This window comes from Globicephala melas, chromosome 15 (assembly GCF_963455315.2).
Source record: "Globicephala melas chromosome 15, mGloMel1.2, whole genome shotgun sequence".
NCBI classification, from domain to species: domain Eukaryota; kingdom Metazoa; phylum Chordata; class Mammalia; order Artiodactyla; family Delphinidae; genus Globicephala; species Globicephala melas.
In genome coordinates, this window is record NC_083328.1 from 44,249,201 (window position 1) to 44,275,313 (window position 26,113).

The following is a 26,113-nucleotide window of genomic DNA, read 5'->3' on the forward strand; positions in this document are numbered from 1 at the left end:
GCTTTTGATCCCAAGAGGATAAATAAAGCTTAGAATGAGAATTTTCAACTTCAAAGAGTCTAGGATTCTGAGTCCACCATGGGATACCCAGTATCAGGAGCTTGGTCTCTTAAGCTCTCGTGGCTTCATGGTGTCTTGGTCTCTTGCCGAGTGCACCTACTGATTCTTATTTTCAGGATTTATTAAACAGAGTCTAAGCCATCACAGTGACTCAGCTTGGGGCACAGGTAAACCACTTCATGAGTTCCCTCTAAGTGGGACTTCAAGTTCCCCAGGGAGCTTTCCAGAAAAACTGATTCAAGGTGATGGAGGCTAGCTCGGAAGTGAAACAAGTTGCAGAGATAAAGCTTTTAAAAATATTGGATTTTGGTCTGTTGGCTTTCTTTTCGTAAAGTTAGTGTTTTTATAGGAGCTATCTCTGCTTGAGCAGATAGAAGGGCAACTAACTGTGAGAAAAATGTCAGGAGTCCTGGGCCGGTGCTCATATATGATGATCCAATTGAGATGTTTTTCTTCTTTTTTAAAAAATTTTCATTTTGAAATATGTACAGAAAGTTGCAGGAATAGTGCAGAGTTCTCGTGTAGCTTTCACCTTATACAGCTGTAGTATAATTAAACACCAGGCAAGTAACATTGATACAGTATTATCCACTGATCTGATTCATCCAGATTTCCCAAGTTGCCCAATAGTGTCTTTTTCTCTGGTCCAAGATTCAGTCCAAGATGACACAAGGCATTTAGTTGTCTTGTAAAATATCTCCTTTTTAATTTAGCTTTTCTTGTTCTTAGGGTCAACTTTGACTATACTGATATATTAAGGATGAGAATAGGTAACTGCCCCGCCCACCACCTCAGTACCTCTGTCCACTCAAAGGATTGAGGAATTTTGCCTCCTGGTGTCCTTGGTTGTTTGAGCTCTTAACACCTTGGTTGGATTAATTGTTCCCCATGTCAATGCAAAGGACAGGTGGGGACCTTTAATCCCTGATGGGGCTTTTCCCCAAGAGAACCTTATTTCCTATAACCTAAGTGTTAACTTAGCCTGTACATTCTACTAACAAACAGCTTTCAGATTTTCTGTTCTTTCTGATGAGTAATAAATGAATTAAAGGACCAGTGGAAGGAATTTATTCTTTCTTTCCTGGAACATAAGTGCTCTGAAACTGATTTGATTGTCTCTAATTTCATCTTGGCTGGAATTCCTCTCTCTTTTGATTTTAAAAAGTCAGAGGATCTTGTGGTTGTTTCTGCTTTTACCATCTTTTCCCCTCCTCCTTTTATTCTACTCTGACTTTTGAGAGACAGCTGTTGATAGTCAGTCCTGGATAAATCCCATTTATTTTCTCTACCATCTTTCTTTAGCCTTTGGACCGTGCTTTTAGTTATTGATTTGCCATTTCTTATTCATTCATACCCTCATTCAGCAGACAGTAAGTGCTGTCTGTGTAAGAGAAACTGATTTTTTTTTGTGTGTGAGCTTTTCCTTGGAGGGCATACCTTTGAACTGTGGCTGGATTAAATTAGCAAGACAGAGCTTTCACTGCCCCATGATCCCAAACTTTCACACAGTGCTCAGTGAAGGTGCGAGAGAGGCATGGGTGTTGAAGGGTAGGTAAATCAGGTGGTCCCAGGGTTGCATCCTGGCATTGCCACGAACTACCTACATGGTTTTCTAAAGGATACTTTAGTCTTCTGGTCTCTTCTTTCCTCATCTGTATAATGGGGACAATATTACCTTATTTGTAAGGTTATTTTAATGGCTTAAGGAATTAAAGGCTGTGAAGTGCTTGCACAGAGTAGGCACAATCAGTGGTAACTTACAATTTTGTGTTGTACCTCTTCGGATTTCCCATGAATATTGTGACGATGGAGCAGAATCTTACATAACTCAGCAATGAGTGGACTTTGTCCACTCGTCACCAAGTATTAGGTTCTCTGTGTAGATAATAAAGTACAGTATGTGTTTGGAGAAAGGAAAATCAACGTGAGCTCAAGCCTACAGGTAGACATTATGGCAGAAATGGAGCTTTGAGGTCTGCCTAGGCTTCACATGGTGAAGAGCAGGTGTTTTCCTGGTGACCTTGGCATCTGTCTGGCCATTGAGCTTTTCTTGGGCTTTTTGCTTTGGTCAGAGAGGAGCAAGGGCATGATTCCTGCTTTCTAGTAGCTCACGATCTAGTGGGAGCAGTAGCCACAAAGAGAATGTCCCCTGTTGTGTGGGTGACGATGGGTGTTCAGGGCACAGTGGTGTGTGGCTGTAGAGGTGCTGAGTGTAGCTCCTTCTCAGGGCTGGGAGGAGTATCCTGGAGGATTCTGTGTCTGAGGGCAGGACTCTGTACAGTGAGTTGGCCAGGCAGACAAGGCGGGCAATGGCATTTTAAGCAGAAAGTGTCCAGAGGCCCTAAACTGTGGAGTGAGATTGGGGAGCTGCAGTGTTGAGACACTGCTGACATTTCAGCTGGCTGGTGAGCACAGGGGCGGAGAGGTGAGAGGTCCAGATTCTGGAGGTTGTGCTGTCTTGGACGTTATTATTGTTTCTTCCTTTCCACTGCTCTAAAATGATTTAACTTAAAGCTGATTCTGTAGATAAAGGGAACCATTTTACAAATGGGTGTAACATGATGAAATTTGTGTGTTAGAAAGCCAGGGAGTGAGACTGACAGGCTGATCTGGGGGGCCATCAGGTGTGACTGAACGTGGAGGGGTGGGAGCTAGTGCATTGCAGCTGGAGTGGACCCACTTTCCCGCCCACCTGCTCTGCCACCAGCCATCCACCCATCCATCCATCCACCTGTCCACCCACCCACCCATCCATCCATCCATCCATCCACCTACCTATCCACATACCCACCCATCCATCCACCTATCCATCCTTCCACCCATACATCCCCCCCTGCCCCCGCCATCTACCCACTCACTCATCTCCTTACTTAGCCATCCACCTACTACCCAGCCAAACAGCTGGGGAATCTGTTTCTTTCCCTTCTTAACCAGGAAAGAGTGAACTGACCCCTGGGCACCTCTTTTTTCCATCCTTTGTCCATACCAGACTACAAAGTAGACATCAGTGTATTGATAGAGGTTTCATCTGCCTATCATTGATTGATTGATTAATTCATACAGTATTTAAACTCTGCTGGGTGTATGCCAGGCCTTGTGGTAGACCAGCAGTTCTCAAAGTTTTGGGGATTCCTTAAAAATTGTTGACCCCAAAGAGCTTTTGTTTTTGTGGGTTATATTGATATCTTTACCACATTAGAAATTAAAACAGACTCTTTTTAGAACAGAAGAATACACAAGCACACAGTCCCTCAGCCATCAGAATGACCCGTCGTCACACACCTTGTAGCCTCTGGAAAACTTCACTGGGCCGTCTTGAGTGAGAGTGAAAAGGCAAATGATAATGTCCTGGTGCCATTATGAAAATAGTTTTGATCTTGCAGAGCCCCCCAAACCATGAAAAGCCACTGGGCTGCATATTGGGGATACGGTGGACCACCAGCCTGGCACAGACCTTGCCTCTGTGGGACCAGGTCCTGTGGTGCATGTGGAAGCCCATGTTGGGGTCTCACTGAGACTTGGGGTGTTGAGGGAAGGCCCTTGGAGGGAGAGACGGCTCAGTTGGGCCTGCAGTGGGCATCGGCCGCGGAGGACAGGTGTAGCGGGTGGAGGGAACAGCACGTGGAGGGAACAGCCCGTGGAGGCCCAGAGGCCTCCCACGAGGGCCGAGAGCAGTTCCTTGTGGCTGTATGTTAACGTTGCATTTGCTAGAACGGGACCAGCAGTTTGCTTTCTCTGTGTGGCTTCAGCGTGATGTGATTTTGTCCACTCATTTAACCTCAGAGGCAGACACAGCTGTTCTCAAGTCCCTTCCCTGTGTGACTCGTGGCAAGCCCGGGGCCAGGTCTCTGCACTCCTGTTGGAGAGCCTCCTATTTCAGATGCTGAAGTGGGTTAGTCAAGCTTTGAAAATGCCAACAGCAGAGCCACGGAACGTGAGGGGCTCAGAGGCAGCATCGAAGTGTGCAGCAGAGTGGAGGCCAAGTGAAAAAGCTCGATTAATCATCAAAGAACAGGAAGGCGACACTTGAGAGCTGAGGCCTCCAGTGAAACAGAAGCAGACCTGCTCTCTGATGTCATCCTGTTATCAGTGAGACTCCTTACGGAGGGGCTGGCTTTCGCCCCCTCCTCCCCTCTGCCTTTGAAATGACGTCCAAACTAGAGGTGTAGGTCTTGGCCAGGTGCAACCTGAGACCTCCTTCGCCCTGTGTGGCTGTCGTAGGAGGGGCCTGCTTTATTGTGCGTGGACTCCCTGCTCAGCCAGCCGCAGAGATGAGGCCAGACCTGTTTTGCTCTCTCTCTGTTTTATTGCAAAAAGCCTGGGGGTGTCAGAGGGCTTTCTTACCTCAGGCCCTCCTGGCTTGATGATGAGGTGATTGCTCTTATTTCTGCCTGTAAATTGTGGTAGAGTATTCAATTTCAAGGCACCTGGGATGAATTCTCGAACTAAGAACGTTAGAAAGCTACACGGGCATTACAGCTCCGGGGAAGGGCAGCTTCATTCTTCCAAAGGTGTCTTGAGTTCACGCAGGGTTGAAGATACTGTCAGGGAGTTGTGAGAATTAAGGAGGGTGCAGCCCACACTGAAAAGACAGAAGGACATGAGAGAGAAAGCCCCTCGCTGGTGGTTTCTTTAATAAATCCTCAATACCTGAACAAATCAGACCTATTTGCTCCTGGCTGAGTGAGATCATATGTTGTTAAAAGTCAGCTTGATCAGTTTCGAGGCCTCTGCCAGCATTTCCATGGCTCTGTCCCCTGTCCAGGCACCATGGGTTGGGGGAGGTAATGACATCCAGCAGAAAGTGCATGAAGTTTGAGAAACCACGATCAGATCCTTTAAATTTGCCGCCGGTTCGTAATTTACAAAAAGGATTTTGCTGTTAGAGGCACAGTCCCTTCTGTGAAGTCTCTGGGTTTCCTGGGGTGGGGGGGAGGTGGGGGGCTGAGGGTGTCTCGGCTCCCAGGTTTGGGGAGCCAGGCGAGGAGCGGGGAGCAGGCCCTGCTCTCCTGTGGATGCTTCCAGAGAAGTCGGAAACCCAGATTTGTATGTAAAACCTTCTGATTTTAAAAATACAATGAATTAAAGATGTTTTATTTATTTTTATAATTTTTTATGAGGTAGAGTTGATTTACAATGTTGTGTTAGTTTCAGGTGTACAGCAAAGTGATTCATTTATATATATAGATATACTTTTTCAGATTCTTTCCATTATAGGTTATTACATGATACCAAATGTAGTTCCCTGTGCTGTACAGTAAGTCCTTGTTGTTTACCTATTTTATGTATGGTAGTGTGTGTCTGTTAATCCCAGACTCCTAATTTATCCCTACCCCGGTAGGTGTTTTAGAACATGGCCTGTACCAGCCCTCACCCTGGGATGCCATTGTAAACCTTCTGGTTTATGATGGAGGTTTAAAAATCGTCCTGCTTTCCTTGTTCGTTTAAGACTGTTGTTCACCTTACACATCTCCCCTCCCCACCTCCCTACAGTGTCAGTGTTGTCCGCTTTTGTTTTGGGGAGGGGTCATCTTTGAGTGTCCTTTGCTCATCCCACTGTTGCGCCACAAGCCTCTGTGAATTTCACTGAGTGCTTAGAGATGCTGGTCCTCTCCTGGTTGCCACGTAGATCAGAAAAGAGGGGACGTGGGGGCGGGTGCCCCTGGGAGATGCGGCTCGGCAGGGAGCCTCTGTGGGCTCTGTGGGGGGCACTGAGTAAGGACAGCGTCTGTGCCTGCGAGGCTTAGTGGTCTGCCCTCTGAACCTGGCACCCCCTCGGAGGCAGGTTTGGGGATGGGTGGACAGGCCTAGTGGTCCTCAAAGGGTTGGTCGGTTACAGATCCAGAGCCTCAGCCCGGCTCTTCGGACCCGAACCTCAGCTGCAGCTCTGAGCGCGCTGCCTGCCCACGCGGGGGGCGTTTTCTCCTTTGCCTGGGGTTTTGGTGGCCTGCTTGGTCTGTTTCCCTCTCTCTCACCTGGTTTCTCACAGGTCCAGGTTATGGTTTGTTTTCCTTTTCAGGCTTTGGTGGTGATATCTGAGTATGGGTGAGTCCCAGCTTGTCCCTCTGAAACATTCAGCAGAAGGTTGGGACACGGGCCTCCGTTTCGAGCTGAGGCTTACCACCCCGGAGAGTCGGGTTTAATGAATATGGGGTGCAGCTGGGCATCAGCGGCTCTAAAGCCCCTGGAGAGCCCTGGGGCGGGAGGCCTTGCCGGGAGGTGATTGACTACATGTGCTCCAGGGACCGGACGCCCCTGGTAAGGTCAGCCTGCTCTTCTGTTAATGGCCTGATGTTTTGCAGGTGAAACTTCCTGAGGCCCTGCCTCCTCTCTCCCAGTATAAAAACGTGGGTGTTGTTGAGGTAATGATTGGGCCTCTTTTCTGGGCCGACTTTGTCTCACTTACGATGCCAACTGAAGCCCCGTCTCCTTGGTCCGGCCTCCCTGCCACTCACCCCACCCCCAAGCTGGCTTTGCTTTTATAGCCTGTTTGCTCTCACCCACTGCGGGTGATCGTGGGCTGTTGAAGGGCAAGAACTGTGATCATATATCTCTGCATCCCCAGAGAGCCTCGTAAAGGGGAGACGTTTGTGTTTGTCCGTTGACCTAGTCCTGCCTCTGGCCTCTGTTGCTCCCATTAATTTAATATATGAATGAGCATTGCATGCTTGCCAAGGGGGGCAGGGAGGGAGCTGCTGGCCACGGTGCGGGAAGGACAGTGTGTGTCACGTCTTCAGGTCAGACAGTGTGGATTAAGTCAGAATAACTAGACGTAATTCACAGGCATTTAAAAATAAGTGAAAGAATTTTGGTGTTTCTGATACTCTTGTCTTTTTTATGAACCGTGGCCTCTGCATTGTGTTGATGAAGATAAACATTTTATAAACAAAATTTACGAAGATCAGCTATATTGTGGCTCCTCATTTTTCTGAGATCTGGCTAGAATATTTGGCAAAATATATTTTCTGGATTTCCTCCATTTCCAGCTCTTTTGGGAAAGGAATGCAAAGGTTTTGTTAAAATGCATCGTCCCACCAGAATGTAAGTTCCCAGAGGGCAGGAGAGGCACAGTGCACGTTTGTTGAATAAATGGATGGATCTTGGATTTGTGCCAAAAGTGACAGAGCATATCGGTGGTCTGCTGGTGCCTGGCCTTGTGGGGCCTGCTTTCCTCTGTCACATCTTCCAGCAAAAAATTACATGTGAGGGAAGCTCAGTACTTTTACAGGTGAGGAGGAAACAAAGGCTCAGCAAAGTTAAATGAAGTGCGGAAGTCACAGAGCTAAGAACCAGGATTTGCACCCAGCTCTCCGAAGCCTAATGCTCCCCCCACAACAATTAACCCACTCTGCTGGGCAACACCAGATGCAGGGCTTGGTGGAAATGCTACTCGAGACCAAGACTGCATCTTATTCCACTCTGACTCCAAGTGAAGTCTTCTGGAGAAAAAGTCCTGCAATTTTGTTTATGAATATGTTGCTTGTGTGTTTGGAGAAGCACATTGAAGAAGTTTGGCCACATGCACATCCTTGTTTTTCCTCTTTCCTGTGACTCAAAAGAGACAGAAGGTCCCTGTGCCTTGGTCTTGGAGTCAGAGTCACAGCTGTGGGTCTGCGGGGAGAGTGAGCTTTGGAGTTAACATCTGCCGAGGGAACCGGTATTTATGGGGCAAAACTCATCTGCATTTAAAAATTGAAAACGTGTAGTAAACTTGGAAGCATTTCCTTCACTTTAGTGCTTGAGTTTAAGAAAACTGTCTTGTTTTCAGTTCATGTGTTTCATTCTTTCATTTGCTTACTCATTCATTCGTTCATTCATCCATCCAAGTGCTTGCTGTACATAAAGACAGTCTACATACTGTGGGATGTATCAAAAGCAGGGCATTATCTCTGCCTTCAGGAAGCATCCAGACTGGTGGGGAAGACAAAATATACTGGCCCAGCAGTAAATGGGTAGAAAGTGGAAACTGCTGTGGTGAGTGAGGGGCTATTGCACCTCAGGTGTGGTGTGTTGTGGGCTGTCACGCAGCAGATGTGGTGAGTGATGGGCCATCACACAGAAGCTATTGGCTGGGGCTTGTTCTGGGAAGGCCTCCTGGAGGAGGAGACATCTATAAGTGTTTTGAAGGATAAGTAAGATGGAGGAGAAAAGTACCTTCCAGGCAGAGGGACCAGCGGGGGGATCTTTGTGTGTCCTGGCAGAAGGGCTAGTTTGGAACGTGGCAGGGCGCTTGGGTGACACGTGTGTGTGGACCTGAGGCTGGATGGGCTTCTTGCGCTCCCCCATCCGGCGCCTGGTGCAGTTGGTGACTTGCACCTGTTTAGACTAATCTTCCCGTGAACCCCTTAAACGTGCTGACCTAGCCCACTGGGATCCCTTGCTCCTACCTTCAGGAGGACGTAGCTGAAATCAGGTTAGGGGTGCTAGTGTGCCCTTGGCGGTTCTCTGTGGCTTAATTCCTCCAGCCTTTCCCAGCGCTGACTATAGGAGCAACTTTGAGCCCGTCACTTAACCTCCAGGGCCTCGGTTTCCCTCTGGCTGAGACCAGGTGGTGGGGTCTCCTGAGCCCACTTCTTGTCACCGCCATTTACCTGAGCCCCCTCTCGCCTTCAGCATCTGGGCCCCAGGTGCTCCCCCTGCAGCGTGTCCAAAATTCCCTGTGAAAGTGTCATTGTCATCTTCAGCCTCAAGCAAAATTTAGTCCTTCATGGTTTGGGGCTTGAGTTTTGTAATGTATGAAATTCTTGAGCTATCTTCCAGCTTTTCCTAACTGGGACCAGGGTTCCATGACAGAATTAAGTGCAGTGCCCAGAGTAAGGCATTCATTATATGCCATGAATTAACTTTGCTCCTGTGCTTCTAGAATGCTACTAGTTATGTGCCTTCTTTAGGGGAATTGGGAAAATAGTTACTTGGTGTATGTACATATTATTTTCCCTTCCCTTCTTTCTTTTTTTTTTTTTTTTTTTTTCGGTACACGGGCCTTTCACTGTTGTGGCCTCTCCCGTTGCGGAGCACAGGCTCCGGACGTGCAGGCTCAGCGGCCATGGCTCACGGGCCCAGCCACTCCGCGGCATGTGGGATCTTCCCAGACTGGGGCACGAACCCGCGTCCCCTGCATCGGCAGGCGGACTCTCAACCACTGCGCCACCAGGGAAGCCCCCTTCTTTCTTTTTCACTGCAAATTGAATCAGAAGTTTTCATGCTGTTTTGCTACCTGCTCTCTCTCTCTCGATGGTGTAGACTTCAGAAGAGAGGCCCCAGCTGGACCCAGCAGAAGGCACAGCCCTGCGCTGGGTTTTTATTCTGGAACTGGGGATTCAGAGGAAGGGACGAGACCACTGAGCAAAGCGCGTCTCAGAAGGAGCTGCAAGGCAGTTAGGCTTCCACGCTCTTTAGGATCCCAGCTTCTCAGAGTTGAGGAGGGCATCACTGGGCAACGAGGGTAGCAGCTCCCACGCCGGCGTGGTCATCAGCGTCTCCTAGGAGGTTAAATACAGATGCCTGGTCCCCGTCCTGGAGATTCTCTTCTGGGAGGTCTGGGCTCTTCACATTATTCTGTTTCTCGGCAGGGCTTGGGGACCCAGATCTGGCTGAGCTGTCTTTTGGACGCGTCTCTGCTCTCATCCCCGGTCCAGCATCTCCCACGTGGCCTGTATTAGCCTCCTGACTGGTCTCCTTGCCCTACTCTCCCCGCTCCAGAGTCTGAGCAGCAGCTGGAGGGATCATTTAAAAATATAGAAGCATTTTGCCACCCCCGTGCACACGACCTCCCGGGTCTGTGGCTTCCTGTCGCCTCTCAGTTCCTGCGAGGCCTGGCATCATTTGGCCCTTGCCCCCTTTCTGATCTCGTCTTGCTTCCCCGCTCGTTCTCCTGCAGGCCCGCTGGCCTTCTTGCTCTACCCCCAGGCCTCTGGCTGGCTCCCGCCCCAGGGCCTCTGCACCTGCCGTGCCCTTCCCAGGTCTTTGCCTCGCTCCAGTCGGCCCTTGGCTCACACACCACCCCCTTGGAGAGGTCTTCTGCAACGACTTGCCTCCCCCTGCCTCTGACCCCAGTCCTAGCCCATGACACCGTTTCATTTCTTCCCAGCACTTAACCAGTATCTAAAATGGTATTGTATTTATTTTTTTCTAACCCCTCCACTAAAATGAAGACTCCAGACAATACTCTGTCCGTGTTCTTTACTGCTTTATCCCTGTGCAGAGAGAGTGCTGTTTGGCGTTTGACGGTCTCACTGATATTCGTGGACTGAAGGAATACGTAAACCTCCCCCTCCGGCGTCCTGGGTAGGGATCAGTCGGCCTCGGGCTAGACGTCCTCGGTGATGATTCTGTGCATCTCAGGACAGCTCAGTTTGTATTGAGACACTTCTGATTGTTGGGCTGTCCTTCCTTCAGCGGAAAACTGAAAGCAGGTGTCTGCCTTCTTTCTGGCCTGGGAGCCCCAGCTCCTCGCTCCCTGCTGGGGAGTTGGGGATGGTGGAAGCTGCTGCCCGTCAGCACCCTCTGCAGCATCGATTTAAGGGGACTTGGGGTGGTGGACCCCGTGCTTGATGCCCAGAGCATCCTTTGCTGAAGGGCTTCTTGCCCGGCCTCTGGAGTGCTGTCTGCACGGCCTTCAGTGTCAGCCCCTCAGGGGCCCTAGCCCCTTTCCCAGGCAGCCTGTGGTCCTGGTCCCTGGCTGCACAATGCGGGGGTGTGAAGGGGCCACCGTTACTCCAGAGCAGTCTGTGGGGTCAGCCAGGGCTGCCCCTGGATCTGGTCACAGCCCGCTGCTCCCTCTGCCCTGTCCTGCTGCCCTCTCCTCCTTTCCCAGGGCCTGACCCTAATGAACACCCTAATGAACACCCTGCATGCCAGGCTGCCCCCCGATCGTCTGTTCCTCCGGGATCCCAGCCCGGAACAGTTGCCTGTTTGCCTAAGTTTTTAGGTTTATTACACCCTCTGGAGGCCAGGGAAGATCATAAAAGGCACAGCCTGACGGCCCCGTCCCGCAGTGGCAGGGGTCAGCGGAGGCTTTCGCTTGGCCCGAGATGCTCCCGGCATGGCATCTGAGGCTGTGACGGCACTGCTGCCCTTGGCTCGGCCGCGGAGCAGCCCCCGGGGAGCGGAGGAGGGCTGCGCAGACTCCTGGCTGGGATGTAGGTCATGGCACTGCTGACCTCCAGCTGAGCACTGTGTGGCGAGGTGTGTTCCGAGATGCAGTCAGGTTGATGGCCTGAAAAAGCCACTCCTGGATTTCTTTCAGGAGAACAACCCTTGGGCTTTTCTCAGGAGTCGAGCTGATGCTTTTGTGATTTTGATGGACAGCAGCTAGGTCAGCAAGATCTTTGAGTGTTTAGGACCGGCCAGAAAGGCTGAGGAGTAGCCTGGGGAGAGAGGGTTGCAGGAGAGTGGCCCGCCCTGAGTTTGATTTCACACTTTGACACGGGCGAGGCTGCACCTCTTGACGGAGCATCCACTACTGCGCTGGGGGCTGAGGCTGCTCACTCTCTGGGCTTGGGGGAGGGAGGCGAGTGTCCACGTGCATCGAAGTGGGAGAGCCCGCTGGGTGCTCCCGGGGCACAGTGGTGGCAAGTCAGCAAGCCGAAGTAAAGTCTGAGTAGGTCTCAGGCAGTATTTGGGATACAGTTATACTAAAACATGACTCGTTTATCTGAGATTCACATTTAACTGGGTTCCCTGTCGTTTGTCTGGAGCCCTAATAAGGGAAAAGGAGACGTGCCGTTGGATGGGGTGGAGAGACTGAGCAGCTCACCGAGCACTTAGAGAGCAGGACCGCTACCCGAAGAGGGGGCATCTGGTCTGGGGTTGAGTGTTGACACCACTGAGCCTGGTGGACATGCAGAGGGTGGGGAGGGGCAGAGGCAAATCTAGGTGGTGGATGGCGACGGTGGGGGAGCTGTGGCCAAGGGGAGCTGTCCTCTGTGTGGCCGGACAGTCAGGAGGGGAGGGGCGGTGAGCCAGCCCTGTAAGGACCCGGACGCACCCCGGGGCGCCAAGGAGCCACCCCAGCGCTTAAAGTCAGGGGCTTTTTGCCTTCTAATTAACTAACTTATTTTAATCAAAGTAATATCGAATCACGCTGAAACAGTTTCCACAGGGAAGTGTTTTAAGTTCATTTTCTCATCCCCTGAGGTCCTGCTCCTACGTACTCTCCAGAGGTGACCAGCTTTCTCTGCGAACAGCTTCCCACTTATCATTTCGGAAATGTCCAGGGATGTTCTGTGCATCTAGAAGCATAGATGTGCATTTCTCTCCATGTTGTTTATCTGCTTATTGGACTGCAAACTGGACGTCGTCTGCATGCTTGATTCTTTCCCCCACTAACGGTGTTCCTTGGATTTCTTTCCGTAGTAGTACTCATGGAGGTCATGCATTCTTTTTATTTAATTATATTAATTAATTTGTACTTCTATTTTATTTTTAAATTGAAGTAGAGTTGATGTACAATAATATATAAGTTACAGGTGTACAGTATAGTGATTCACAATTAAAAATTTTTTTTGGAGTACAGTTAATTTACAATGTTGTGTTAGTTTCAGGTGTACAGCAAAGCGAATCAGTTATATGTGTACATATATCCACTCTTTTTTAGATTCTTTTCCCATATAGGTTATTGCAGAGTATTTAGAAGAGTTCCCTGTGCTATACAGTAGGTCCTTATTAGTTATCTATTTTTTTATATAGTAGTGTGTATATGTGAATCCCAGTCTCCCAGTTTATCCCCACCTTTCCCCCTTGGTAACCACAAGTTTGTTTCCTACATCTGTGACTCTATTTCTGTTTCATAAATAAGTTAATTTGTACCATTTTTTTTAGATTCCACATATAAGTGATATCATAATACAGTGATTCACAGTTTTTGAAGGTTATGTTCATGCATTCTTTTTAAAAATAGAGTTTAAAATTTTTGCTCTTGGGTGTTCGGCCACCAAAATGAAGGCAGTTAAATATTGGTTCATAGTAGGTAACTTTTCAGGTGACTTTGGGGATGCTGGTTCACTTTGGAACTCAGGGTGAATAAGCCACTCTTATTATAATCTTCCAGGCTAGTGGCCCAGTTTGGGGATCTCAGTGTCACCCAGTCCAGCTGTTTTATTATGGGGTGACCAAACACCATCAGCTGCATGAGTGGAATCAATCTAAAATGCTGATTAATTTAACAACATATTCAAAGTGTTTGAATTAACATAGGGTTATTTTTTTCTAATAAGCTTTCTCCTCTTCTCACATCTGTGAGCTGACATGATTCATCTCTTTCTCTGACTGGATATTCTGCATCTTTTCCTTTCTCCTTCCCTCCTCCTCCCCCCTCAGTATTGATCTATAACTCAGCATACTTACTCCAGCGGGTTCATTTGTAGCGTCTTATGATCTAGTTTCCAGACCTTTTAAATAAATTACTTATTTATATGAGTGAACCATAATTGACTTTTCGCTTGAGAAACCCAATTCACCAAAGTGGCCAGGCAGAGGCATAGTTCATTTTGCTCTATTATCAAGTCAGTGTTCAAATAATATTTTAGGATGATTTATTTTCCTCAGCATGAGAAAAATGTCAAGATTTATTTCCCATGTTTCGTAAATGTCAGAGGAAATTGACCTGGGACTGGGAGACGTCTCAGTGCCTGGTGTCGCACAGTTTTCAGCTGGAAGACTGGAAGACAAAGCACCCAGCGAGCGCTGGTTGCGGGCGTTGCCTTTGTGCCGGGAGGGCTCAGGTTGTGGGGTGAAGAGGAAGTGGGATCCTCTAGACCAGTTGGAGAGATGACACCAGCAGGGGTGGAGCCCATGGGGGTGGGATGAGCCGGGTAGGCGTTCCTGAAGGTTTACAGGGTGGATGAGTCTGACCGGACCTGGGACAAGCCTCGCCCGAGGGCCTGGGTGGGAAAGCCAGAAGCAAGGGTGGTGAGGGGGTCATCGGGGCAAGTGGCCCTAAGGAGGGGATGCGCCTGGCGAAGGGCAGCTGGTGGGGAGAGCATTCATTCAGTGCTTTCATCAGTTGGTCCATCACATTCAACAGCCGTTTTGTGAGCACCTCCAAGGCGAGGCACCGTGCCTGGGCCTGAGGGTGTAAACCGAGTAGGCCTAGTCCTCACTCCTGAGACGTTCACGGTCTGGGGAGCTGGGAGCTGGTCAGCTGACTAGGGGGTGGGGCAGAGGCTCAACGAAGGCTCAGGAAGGCCAGGGTGAGCGTTGGCCGGAGGAGGGTGGCATGGATAGTGTGGAATGGTCAGGTTGGGTCAGTCAGAAGGCATTTGGGGTACCGCTGGGAGTTGGGCTTCACCCTGTGGCCTGTGGAAGTCGCTGTAAAGCCGGGAAGCCACACGGTCCCATGTGTATTTGGAAAGAATCCCTCTGACAGCAGAGTGGAGGGTGGATGAGAGGGGACAAGGTTGGAGGCAAAGAGACTCCGGGGGGGGGTGGTGGCCGATCTGGGACAGTGGGAGAGGTGGCCAAGGTCGGTAGCCTGGCAGTAGATTGGATGGGACTGGGTAACTGACCATTGGGTTGGGAGGGGGGGACAGGAGGTAAGGCTGCCAGAGGGAGTGTCACGTGGACCGTCAAGTCACCTATGATAGTTAGAGGCCCTGGAGGTGCAGAGAAGGCCACGAGCAGAAGCCGGTCTCCAGTGGACGTGGGGCCCGAGTGGGACAGGTCGGCAGAGTGTGGAAGGAAAGGGAGCCTGGGGCCTCCTTTGTCCTTTCTTCCATCTCTGAAACACTTGGAAGCTTGACGGCCTCCTGGAATCTACCAGGGATGAATGCACCAAAGGGTTCGTTTCAATGTGTAATAACTCCAGCCATCATAACCGCTTTATGGAGATTACATTGGCTTTTCCATGAGTATTTTCAGTAACTAGAGTGAGATTTGCTGTCTGTGGCTAAATCTCTAGCTAGCTTCCTTGTATTTATAACACTATACTTAGAGATTATTTTCAGAGTAAATATCCATCTTTTTCTTACAGTTTTCGTGTTTATACTTAAGAAGGAAGGAGTCCAGGAAATTGTTATTCGTGAACTTCCCTTTCCGGAACAGATGGCTTCCGTCTGAATCTTGATGGGCTGTGATTGTCACTTAGCATGATTTTAAGCTGTTGGCAGCAGCGCCACACTGATGTTGGAAAACCATCCGGGTACAGGAAGGGCTGGAAGCTTGGCCGGGTGCTCAGGATGAGGGAGCCTGGGTGTCACGACACTCAGATGACTCCCTAGGTCTGATGATGTTAGGCACTTACTGCTCTTGGTCAGAAGCCACCATGCGACTTGGAGCAAAGAGTCGAGACAGTGTCAGCTGACTGGGGTTCTATCCAGTTCTGTCATGTGATTTTACAAATAAGACTTAAAGGTCAAAGTACAAAGTGCATTTTCCCAGCATACGAACTAGATCATGTGTGGTGGAGTTCGTTTCGTGAGAGTAACTGTAAGACCGGTTATGACTCCGTCATGTTCAGATAGTGTCCGGGCCGTGCTTCCCAGCATCAGGGGTTGTCGGGGTCCTTCTGGGTTCCTGTCATAAGTGGGTTTCATTCGGTGGGTCCGCAGGGGGCCTGTGATCCCTTGAACTCTGGGCTCTGCTGGTGCCTGGGCTGCACTTTGAATAACAGGTCTGAGCTGGGGTGCCCGTCTTTTGGGGCACAGAGCTCTTTGAGAAGCTGAGGGAACTGTGGTCCCTCAGAAAAGTGAGGCTGCCCCTCCCCCTCCCCACCACACCCCAGCCTCTGCCATTTCAAGGTTGTGGACCCATTGAAACCCACTGAGCGTTTCCAGTTGTTTTTTTTTGTTTTTTAATTTTACTGGAGCATCTTCAGTTTTGATTTCGGAAGTGGCTGTTAAAAAAGACGCTAATGCTACATAATGGCCTTTCCGTCAGTATCTCCCCTGGTATTTTTATAGAGAGGATGTTAATTTAGAACTAGGCAGGTACTATCTTGGTTACCTACAGGTTGGGATAAATGATCCTGGGGAGGGCCCTTTAAACTTTGCCGCTCCCAAGGTGTAAGCCTCCGAGCCTGGAATTCCTCACCCTCTGGCTTCCCACGAGAGGGGTGGGCGCGGGGTGGGCATGGTGTGACCTGCATTCCTTTGTGTTTTGTAAGTAAGAACCGGCAGGCGGTGTGAGCACCCATCGTGGTCACGTCTGGTCCTCTGAGATCCCCGGATGGTTTTGTGCTCCCAGCAGGTATCTGTTGATAATACTGGTGGTTCTAGAGTGAAAGATCTAGACACGGTAGGTTGACGAGTGACTGAGAAATGACCCCGGTGGCAACGGGAGGGACCGGGATGTGGCACGTGTGGCATTAACAAAATGAATCTGCGTGGCTCTCTGCTGGGCGGAGCGCACTTTGGAAGTTGAGTGCGGTGGAGCGGGATGATTGAGTCAACTGTTGTTTTCCAGCGTCGTGAACACGGGGTATCCCTGAGGCAGTTCTCACTTTTGGGTCCACAGTGGAGCTGCCCAAGACCTGGAGGGCGGACTGGGGGCTCCACACACGCACACAGGTGGGATTTCATTGATTTGTCTCTAAGCCAGTGTTCTGTTCGCCCCGCCCTGTACTTCCTCAGACTGGCTTGGAAAAGTTAACCCAGGCCATGGGGATCCACTGTAGCACTTGAATGGTGTTTCCTGCAACATACTCTTTGGGCTTCATTGTTCTGGCTGGTGTTTGTGCTGTCTCTGTTCATCCTGAGGTGGCCAGGGTGCTACCCTCTCCTGCCTCCACTCCCCCAGCCTCCCACCCAGATTATTTTCAGATAAATCCCAGGCATCATTTCTTTTGTAAATATTTCAGTATGTCTCTAAAAGGTTAAGGCCTTTTAAAACTCATCATGATACTATTATCACACCTAAAATAATAATCCCTTAGTATCATCACATATCTAGTCAGTGTTAACATTTCCCTACATGTCTTATTATTTCTAAAAATGTTCTTCTATGTGAACTGAGATCCAGTCGGTTGATATATCGCTAGACTTTTTTTTAATCTATACGTTCTGCTTCCACCTTTATATTCCCTGTAGTTTATTGTTGTTATTGAACAAGCCGGGTAGGGAAATGATGTGTCTGGGCCTGTTTTCTTCCCTGAGACACAATAATATCGAAAGTCAGCCACTTACTAATCCTACAGCGGCCTCTAATGTTCAAGTGAAAGGAAGAGTCGCACGTCTCTCACTTTAAATCAAAAGCTAGACATGATTAAGCTTAGTGGGGAGGGCATGTCAAAAGCCGAGATAGGCTGAAAGCGAGGCCTCTTGTGCCAAGCAGTTAGCCAAGTTGTGAAGGCAAAGGACAAGTTCTTGAAGGAAATGGAAAGGGCTGCAGCAGTGAACACACGAGTAAGAAAGCGAAACAGCTTTATTGCTCACATGGAGAAAGTTTGAGTGGTTTGGATAGAAGATCAAACCAGCCACAACATTCCCTTACGCCACAGCCTGATCCAGGGCAAGGCCCTAACTCTCTTCAATTCTGTGAAGGCTGAGAGAGGTGAGGAAGCTGCAGAAGAAAAGTGTGAAGCCAGCAGAGGTTGGATCGTGAGGTTTAAGGAAAGAAGCCGTCTCTGTGACATCAAAGTGCAAACTGAAGCAAAGTGCTGATGTAGAAGCTGCTGCACGTTATCCAGATCTAGTTAAGACCCAGTTAAGATCATCTACGAAGGTGGCTACAGTAAACAACAGATAGTCAATGTTGTGCATGCAACAGCCTTCTGTTGGAAGAAGATGCCACCTAGGACTGCCATTAGGGACTAATGCAGTTGGTGACTTTAATTTAAAGCCAATACTCATTTACATTCCAAAATTCTTAGGACCCTGAAGGATTATGCTCAGTCTACTCTGCCTGTGCTCTATAAATGGAACAACAAAAGCTGGATGACAGCACATCTCTTGACAACATAGTTTACTAAATATTTTAAGCCCACTGTTGAGACGGTCTCAAAAAAAAGATTCCTTTCAGAATGTTACTGCTCATTGACAATGCACCTGGTCACCCAAGAGCTCTGATGGAGATGGACAGCAAGATTAATGTTGTTTTCATGCCTGCTAACACGGTATCCATTCTGCATCCCATGGATCAAGGAGTACTTTTGACTTTCAAGTCTTATTCTGTAAGAAATATATTTCATAAGGCTATGGTTGCTATAGCTAGTGATTCCTCTGATGGATCTGGGCAACGTAACTTGAAAACCTGCTGGAAAGGATTCAACATTCTAGATGCCATTAAGAACATTCATGATTCATGGGAAGAAGTCAAAATACCAATGTTAGCAAGTGTTTGGAAGAAGTTGATTCCAACCCTCATGGATGACTTTGAGGGGTTCAAGACTTCAGTGAAGGAAGTAACTGCAGATGTGGTGGAAATAGCAAGGGAGCTAGAAGTGGAGCCTGAAGATGTGACTGAATTGCTGCAATCTCGTGAAAAAACTTTAATGGATGTGGAGTTGCTTCTTATGGATGAGCAAAGAAAGTGGTTCCTTGAGATGGAATCTGCTCCTGGTGAGGATGCTGTGAAGATTGTTGAAATGACAACAAAGGACTTAGAATATTACATAAACTTGGTTCATAAAGCAGGGTTTGAGAGGATTGACTCCAATTTGAGTCTGTGGTTTAAATGCTATCAAATAGCATTGCATGCTACAGAGAAATTGTTCAGGAAAGGAAGGGTCAATTGGCAAGGTAAACTTCACTGTTGTCTTATATTAAGAAATTGCCGTAGCCACTGCAGTCAGCAGTCATCAGCATTGAGGCAAGACCCTCCACCAGCAGAAAGATTACCACTTGCTGAAGGCTCAGATGATGGTTAGCAGTTTTTAGCAATAAAGTATTTTAAAATTAAGGTACGTACCTTGTTTTTTTAGACATAATGCTATTGAACATTTTAAACGTAACTTTGATACGCTCTGAGAAACAACAGAATTCGTGTGACTCATTGTGTTGTGATATTCGCTTTATTGCTGTGGTCTGGACCCAACCTGCAGCGTGTCCAAGGTCCGCCTGTATATTTGGGTTGAGGCTCTCTCCATGAGCCCTGGCTTACCTTAGTGGAAAATGGTATTTAGGTACTATAATTTGGCCATAAGATTCTAGGCCTTTTCAGAGGACAAAGCTAGGGAGTACTTTTTTTTTTCAATTTCAGATAAAGTTCATGTTAGCATTTCCCACTTAGATTCAGGACTACAGAGGTTTTACCTAGCCTCAGCAATCTGTGAAAGAAAAATTCAGCTGAGTGAATTTGAAGATCTAATTGGCTTTATTCAGTGATTCATGAATCTGACAGCATCCCACCTAGAAAGCTGAAAGGCCCTGCCAGGAGCTGTGCAAAATTGAAGGCTTTTACGGGCAGAAGGAGGGTGTGATAAGGAAGTTAAAAAAGTGGATTATTTCAGGCAAAGTCAGCTTCCCTTGGAGACAGCAGGGGGGGTCTTACCAGGCAAGTTACCATATTAGTGTAGACCAGGAAATTCCATACTGATTGGTTCAAGATTTACTCCTGGGAGAGGCTGAAACTACATTAAGTAAGGTGTTAAATCTTGGTGGGGCTTAGCATAAGTGATTGCATTTTGGCCCTATAGTTTCTTTTCTTTTTTTTTTTTTTTTTTTTTTTGCGGTACGCGGGCCTCTCACTGTTGTGGCCTCTCCCGTTGCGGAGCACAGGCTCTGGACGCGCAGGCTCAGCGGCCATGGCTCACGGGCCCAGCCTCTCCGCGGCACGTGGGATCCCCCCGGACCAGGGCACGAACCCGCGTCCTCTGCATCGGCAGACTCTTAACCACTGTGCCACCAGGGAAGGCCCCCTATAGTTTCTTTTTAACAAATCTAATGTTTGTATCTCCTTTCAACCAAAATCCTTGGTCCTTCAGCGGCAGCAGCATAATTACTCATGTATTATCCCACAATACACAAACAGAAATCCCAGGATAACTACACTTATCACCAAAAATATGATTCCTGAACCCACAATATCTTTGCTCTGTAGTTCTTTTTCTCCTTAGGCTAGATTCCCCCGCCTAAGGAATTAGCACATGAGGTCTTTTCTCACCATGCGGCACACAGGTTCATTTACTTCAACTTACTTTTGTGTTTTAGGTTATTTAATAAAAATAATTTTGTTTTATTTTTGTGTAACTTATTTTCATCATTCTAAAGATGATCTATATAGATCAAGGTGTTTTTCTAGAACTCTAGCTTCTCTCCCTGTCTCTTCCACTTCATCTTCTTTCTCCATAGGCAACCTTTCGAAAAATGAATACACGATCCTTTTTATCTTTAAATACAAGTAGCATCCCGTGTATACTTTTCTCCACCTCACATTTCCCACTTAACGAACCCTGGCCTCCGTCCACAGCAGTACATAGAGACCTTCCTCATTCCTTTGCCAGGGACATCCCACTCCATTGTGTGGGTGTAGTCTCATTTCTTTCAGAGAACTGTACTTTTTAGGATTTCTCTTAACTTCCTGTTCTGGTGTCTTCTAGGAATTACATATTCTGGATGGGTATAGAAAGGAGGTGGGGGGAGGGGACAGTGCCCTGGCTGCTTCTAGAAGCAGCACCTGGTTGTGAGCACGACTCCTGTTTCTTCTTAGTTCTCATCCTGGATGGAGGGATATGGTGACTTTCTTCTGTACCGGGTGGGTGGGGCTTCTCTTTTATCCGAGTCACACAATGTCCCTGGTTTCTGTCATTTCACATAGACTCCTTTTGACTCACAGGTAGACGTTCTTCCAGGGTTCGCCAACACAGTATTTTCAGTCTTAAGTTTTTGATGGTGGCATCTGTTTTGTGCGTCCTCAAGTTTACGTTCGTAAGGTTTCAGGACGGGGGTGTATCAGAGATTGTGCTTCACGTGCCATTTAAAAACAAACTGCCATATGTAAAAAGTAAATACAACAAATATTGTAAAAACAGTCTTTTCTCTCCTAACCAACGCTGAATTATTTGTGTTGCAGGGAAAAGGACTTGGAAGCCAAATTCATTATTCAAATGGAGAAAAGCAAAACAACAATCACAAACTTAAAGGCAAGTAGCGGCCTGGACTGGCTCCAGTTCTGTGAGTTGTGTGTTTGTTTCCGCGTCCAACGGCTTGTGGGTAAATACAACACATCTGCTGTTTCCACAGCCCTCCTTTCTCTGTTCAGTCCACCACGTCAGCTTGCACTTGGCTTGGGCTTGGTCACAAGGCAAAAGGGTTGATGCTTTGTCTCCTGTCCCGTCCCTGGTTTCGCTGACCTGAGAGCCGGGCCTGAGCCGCAGCTCTGGGAGGTGACCTCATGGGTTTAGCCCCGACCCAGGCGTTTCTATCCTGTATCCTGTGGTGGATCCTTAGCCTGGCAGTTGGCTCATTGTGAATTATTAAAGAAGCTTTGGCCCTAGATTTGTTTTCATTTTTAATGAAAATAATTTTGTAAACTTTGCAAGAGAAGCTGGTATTATTATTCAAAACTCAGAGGATGAAAAATTTAAAAAACTGAAATTTTTTTCTGGAAAAAAGAAAATTGAAAAAAAAATCCCAGAATTTTCTGAGATGGTGAGTTCTTTTTGTACTTAAAGTATCCTGTTTTTCTTTCTTTGGTTAGTGAATTTGTTAAGGACCTTGAATACTTTTCACTTAGGGGAAAAATAAGTGTGTAAAATCAATAATAAAGAAATCATGTGCCTTATGAACCCAACCCCATCCTCCTCCGATAGTTGTCATTAGCTCACAGGTTTGGGTTTCAGAGGCCTGGTGCCCCACGGCCAAGTGCAGATCAGTCTCTGGTTGGATTTCTGTTAATTCGTGGCTCAAGGGACTGGACGCTTTGAAATCCAGTTTCAAAGTCGTGCAACTTGATCCCCAGTGATAGAAGCTGGGGAATGTGCCCATCTTCGCATGGGCCGTGCTCTGGGCATTTCGAGAGGCCTCCTCTGAGGCTCTGGTGCCCCTTGGCCTGAGGCATTCTCCAGTGGAATGTCTTTCTTTCTCCGCTGCCCGCAGTTCTACCTTCTGGCTCTGCTTGGCCCGCACCTGGCTTTCCCTCCTTTGACCTCCCACATCTTCTCACGGTCACTTGTTCTTTCTCTGCTGTTGGTTACCTCTGCTTTGCTCTTCTTCGTATACCTTTGTGTGCTCACAGTGCTGCGGTCAAAGTCATTCAAACATCATATTTACCGGAACGGAGTGGAGAGACCCATGGCCTTGGATGAATCTCCTTCCTTTGTGTGTTATGGAATCTGTTTTCCTTGATTACTCTGTTGCTTTTTGAGTTTTACAAAACATTGCCTTGTCTGATATAACCAGAATAGATGCCTGGATTTTTAAACATTTTAATAATAAGAACCTTAAACAATTTTCTTTTTTTATAGTATGTATACTATAGTATCTGAATTATGTTGGAAAATAGGATGCCCATTACATTTACTCCGCATATGCCCAGGGAGCTGTGTGAGGCCTTGGTGGCATATGAAGATTTTTAAACATGGTTTTTGCCTCAATTTTGGTACATAGCAAGGTAGACAAGATGTACGCAACCATATGCAATAGACTCATAATACAATGTGTCCTGGGAGAGTCGTCTCTCAGAGGTGGGAGAATTACTTCTGGATGCAGTGCCCAAGGGGAGCTTTGTGGAAGAGGAGGCCTCTGACCTGCAGTTTTCAGTGGGGCCACAGGATCACACAACTGCTTTCACATTGTCACCTCTGTGAACAGCAGCCTGTGGAGTTGTGCAGACTCCAGCAATAAAAAGCATTGAAGTCAGAAAAACATAGCGTCTGGCTGGAGTGTCAGGTTCATATAAGGTAATCATGATAAAATGTCCAGAAAAGTAGCCTTGGGTCATATCGTAGGAGCCTGAATTGCTGGGAGGAGTTGAGGTTTGCTTGCTTGTTCATTCATTCCTTCATTCATTCAGGAGGTGAGGAATTAAATGGATTTGAGCCAGTGTATAAATAATGGAAAATGGTGATCATTTGTGTGCTTTTTATGAAGTTTTTTTCTTGAATTGGACAGATTACTTGTTTGCTGACAGTGCTCTTCACATTATTATTATTTTCCTCTTACATTGTTGTTATTATTGTCATAATCATCTCTTTCTAGATACCAGAAGGAGGGACTGGGGACTCAGGAAGAGAACGGACCAAGACCTTCACCTATGACTTTTCTTTTTATTCTGCTGATACACAAAGTCCAGATTATGTTTCACAAGAAATGGTATGGTATTTTCAAAATCTCTGTTTTGGTTTATTTTCATATTGAGAAAAACATGCCTACCCTAAAATTCTTTAAAACATCTTGCTAATTTTTTTCTGAATATGATTTATGTAAAATTAGCCTTTGCTAACTTAGCTTTTTGCTTATTATATAGCACCATTTATCTTAAGCCTGAGATGAATTCCATCCCCAAAAGGTTGATTTTTTTTTTTTTTAAAACTTCTGAGCGTGATGATCATAATTTTTGTTTCAAAACTTGGCAGTGATTACTGTTTTAAAGGAGCTTTGCAAGTAAAGCATTTTTCGGGGGGACATTTACAGGCATACTTCATTTTACTGTGCTCGATGTTAACGCTTTTTTGCAAATTGAAGGTCGAGGCAATCCCGTGTCGAGTCTGTTGGTGCCATTTTTCCAACAGCATTTGTTCACTTCGTGTTTCTGTGTCACATTTTGGTAATTCTCGCAATATTTCAAACTCTTTCATTAGTAGTATATTCGATCAATGATCTATCATGTTACTGTTGCAAAAAGATTACGACTTGTTGAAGGCTCAGATGATGGTTAGCATTTTTTAGCAAGTATTTTTTAATTAAGGTATGTATGTTATTTTTTAGACAAAATGCTGCTACACACTTAATAGACTACAGTATCGTATAAACATAACTTTTATTTGCACAGGGAACCAAAACATTTGTGTGCCTCGCTTTATTGCTGTGGTCTGAACTGAATCCGCAGGAGCTCTGATGTCTGCCTGTGTGTACTGCTAAGCCTGACACATAACTCAGTTGGCCTTGAGTCCTGCTGCGATGCAGAGCTTTAGGAGGTACACTTCACACCCAAGTCACATTCCCCCTGCTTGGATGGATCATTGTAGGTTCTAGAAAGAAAGATTCTAGAAAGCAAGATCGTTTTGTTCAGAATCTTTCTAGAACCTAGAATGAAGCTGGAATTTGTCCAGGAAACCTGTGCTGTAGGATTTTGTGATCTGAAATGTAGACATGACATGGGCAGATAAGAACAGACCTGAAGATCCTCCCAGGGGACCGTCGCTTGATGGTGTGTCATGTGACCAGAAGGACTAGTGTATTTCCCTGGGTGGGGCAAGCAGGGTGTTGGAGCAGAGCGGGGTTCTGGTGAAGCACGGTGTGGGGTAGGGGGGAGAGCATGCCCGCATGGCGGGGCTTCTCCCTGGCTTGTTAACAGCTCCATAAGAGGCATGGCTTCAGGTCTCCAGGTCTTAAAGCGAACGTAAATTCCTGTCCTGCCCGCCCAGACTTGTGACCCACGCGATGGCATCTTGAAGTGGTATCCTGGTGTAGGTTCTTGTAACTTGGTGTGTCCACGTATTACAATCTCAGCGTTGCCTGGGAAAGTGTTAGAAATGCAGAATTTCAGGAACTACTCCAGACCTACTGAATCAAACTGCATTTTTCAGCAAGATCCCCAGGTGAGTTGCACGATCCTTAGCATTTGAGAAATGTAGTTGGTTTAGGAATGGTTTGTGGAGGAGGCTGGCTTCCTGAGGCGATGTAAGTGTTGGGAGTTCAGATTGGCTGTGAACGTGGAGAAGTTGTTCCAAGGAGAGGGCTGGAGTGATAGTATCTACAAGTTGTTGATTCAGTATTGGGGAAACATAGGAAGGACAACAGCAGTAGGAATGGGGGCCATGAGGAGAGATGGGGTGCTGGGCATGAGAGAGGGGCCGGGAGAGGAAAGGTGAACTAATGCTGCTGGAGTTTGCAGGGGAATCAGAAACGCTGCTTGGTGCTCAGGGGTGCTGCCTCTTTTAATCCTCACAAGAACCAAATGAGGTCGACTTTAGCTCCATTTTTCTTTGTCAAGGAGACTCAGCTTAAATAACCTTCTCAAGTCTGTAGGTCTAATTGACTGAATAGTAGCAGAGTTGAGATCCTGGGGCTGATGTATACGGCGGTGTAGATACCCCTGGAAGGTCTTAAGGGTTTAAGGATTGGTGTGTTCTCAGTGACAGGTGGACAGGGCAGCCCTGTTGAATGAATAAATGGATGAGCGAGTGAGCGAAGATGACTTTGGTCCTGAGGCACGTGGATCAGTCAGTGTTGGTAGCTAGGAGTCTGGTGAGGAACAGAATGTTGCAGCTAGTGGAATCCAGATTTTGGCTTTCAGGTAGGAATGCAAATGAAGTGGCTGGTACGAGGGAGTTTAAGGGAAAAGCTGGTTCATTACATGGTCCTCAGAACATCTTCATTAGAGGATGAATGAGGGCCATGAAGGTTTCCCTCCTAAGTTACCCAGCGAGCGGCTGCATTTTCCCCCCTGTTTAACCTGGATTTGAGGCCTTTTGGGGACAGGGGCTGTGCCGAGGGAAAGCCCAGGGACGGGAGTGGTGGCGTGGACAGCAGGGCCTGGCTCCCTGGAGATGCTCAGCAGGCGTTTGTTGACTGAGAGGCCTCGTCTACGGGTGGGTAGTTCATTTATGGAACAGGTCACATATCCTGGGTTCAGTGAGAGTCAAGGTCAGGGAAGCAGTAACACGTTTAGCTCTTTTTTTTTTTTTTTTTTTGTGGTACGTGGACCTCTCACCGCTGTGGCCTCTCCCGCTGCAGAGCACAGGCTCCGGACGCGCAGGCTCAGCGGCCATGGCTCACGGGCCCAGCCGCTCCGCGGCACATGGGATCCTCCCAGACCGGGGCACGAACCCGTGTCCCCTGCATCGGCAGGTGGACTCTCAACCACTGCGCCACCAGGGAAGCCCACGTTTAGCTCTTTGGGGAGTTAAAAATAGCTGCCCAGAGTTTAAAAATACTTTGAGAAGGAAAAGAGTTTTCAGCTGAGGAGGAGACTTTCCACTGCAGGTGTCCGCGCTTCAGAGGCTTTGGCTCCTTTA

The 26,113-nt window shown here is 47.6% G+C and overlaps 1 protein-coding gene across 3 annotated transcripts in view; it reads left to right on the forward strand.

Annotated features, from left to right (window-relative positions):
* The window catches only part of KIF16B (kinesin family member 16B), a 275,553-nt gene that overhangs the window by 10,989 nt on the left and 238,451 nt on the right, over positions 1 to 26,113 (forward strand). For all 3 annotated transcript variants that reach the window (XM_060285362.1, XM_060285363.1, XM_030872530.2), the window contains exons 2-3: positions 21,007 to 21,076; positions 23,133 to 23,246. In XM_060285362.1, coding sequence (XP_060141345.1) covers positions 21,007 to 21,076; positions 23,133 to 23,246 — 184 coding nt within the window. The remainder of the gene's footprint in view (positions 1 to 21,006; positions 21,077 to 23,132; positions 23,247 to 26,113) is intronic.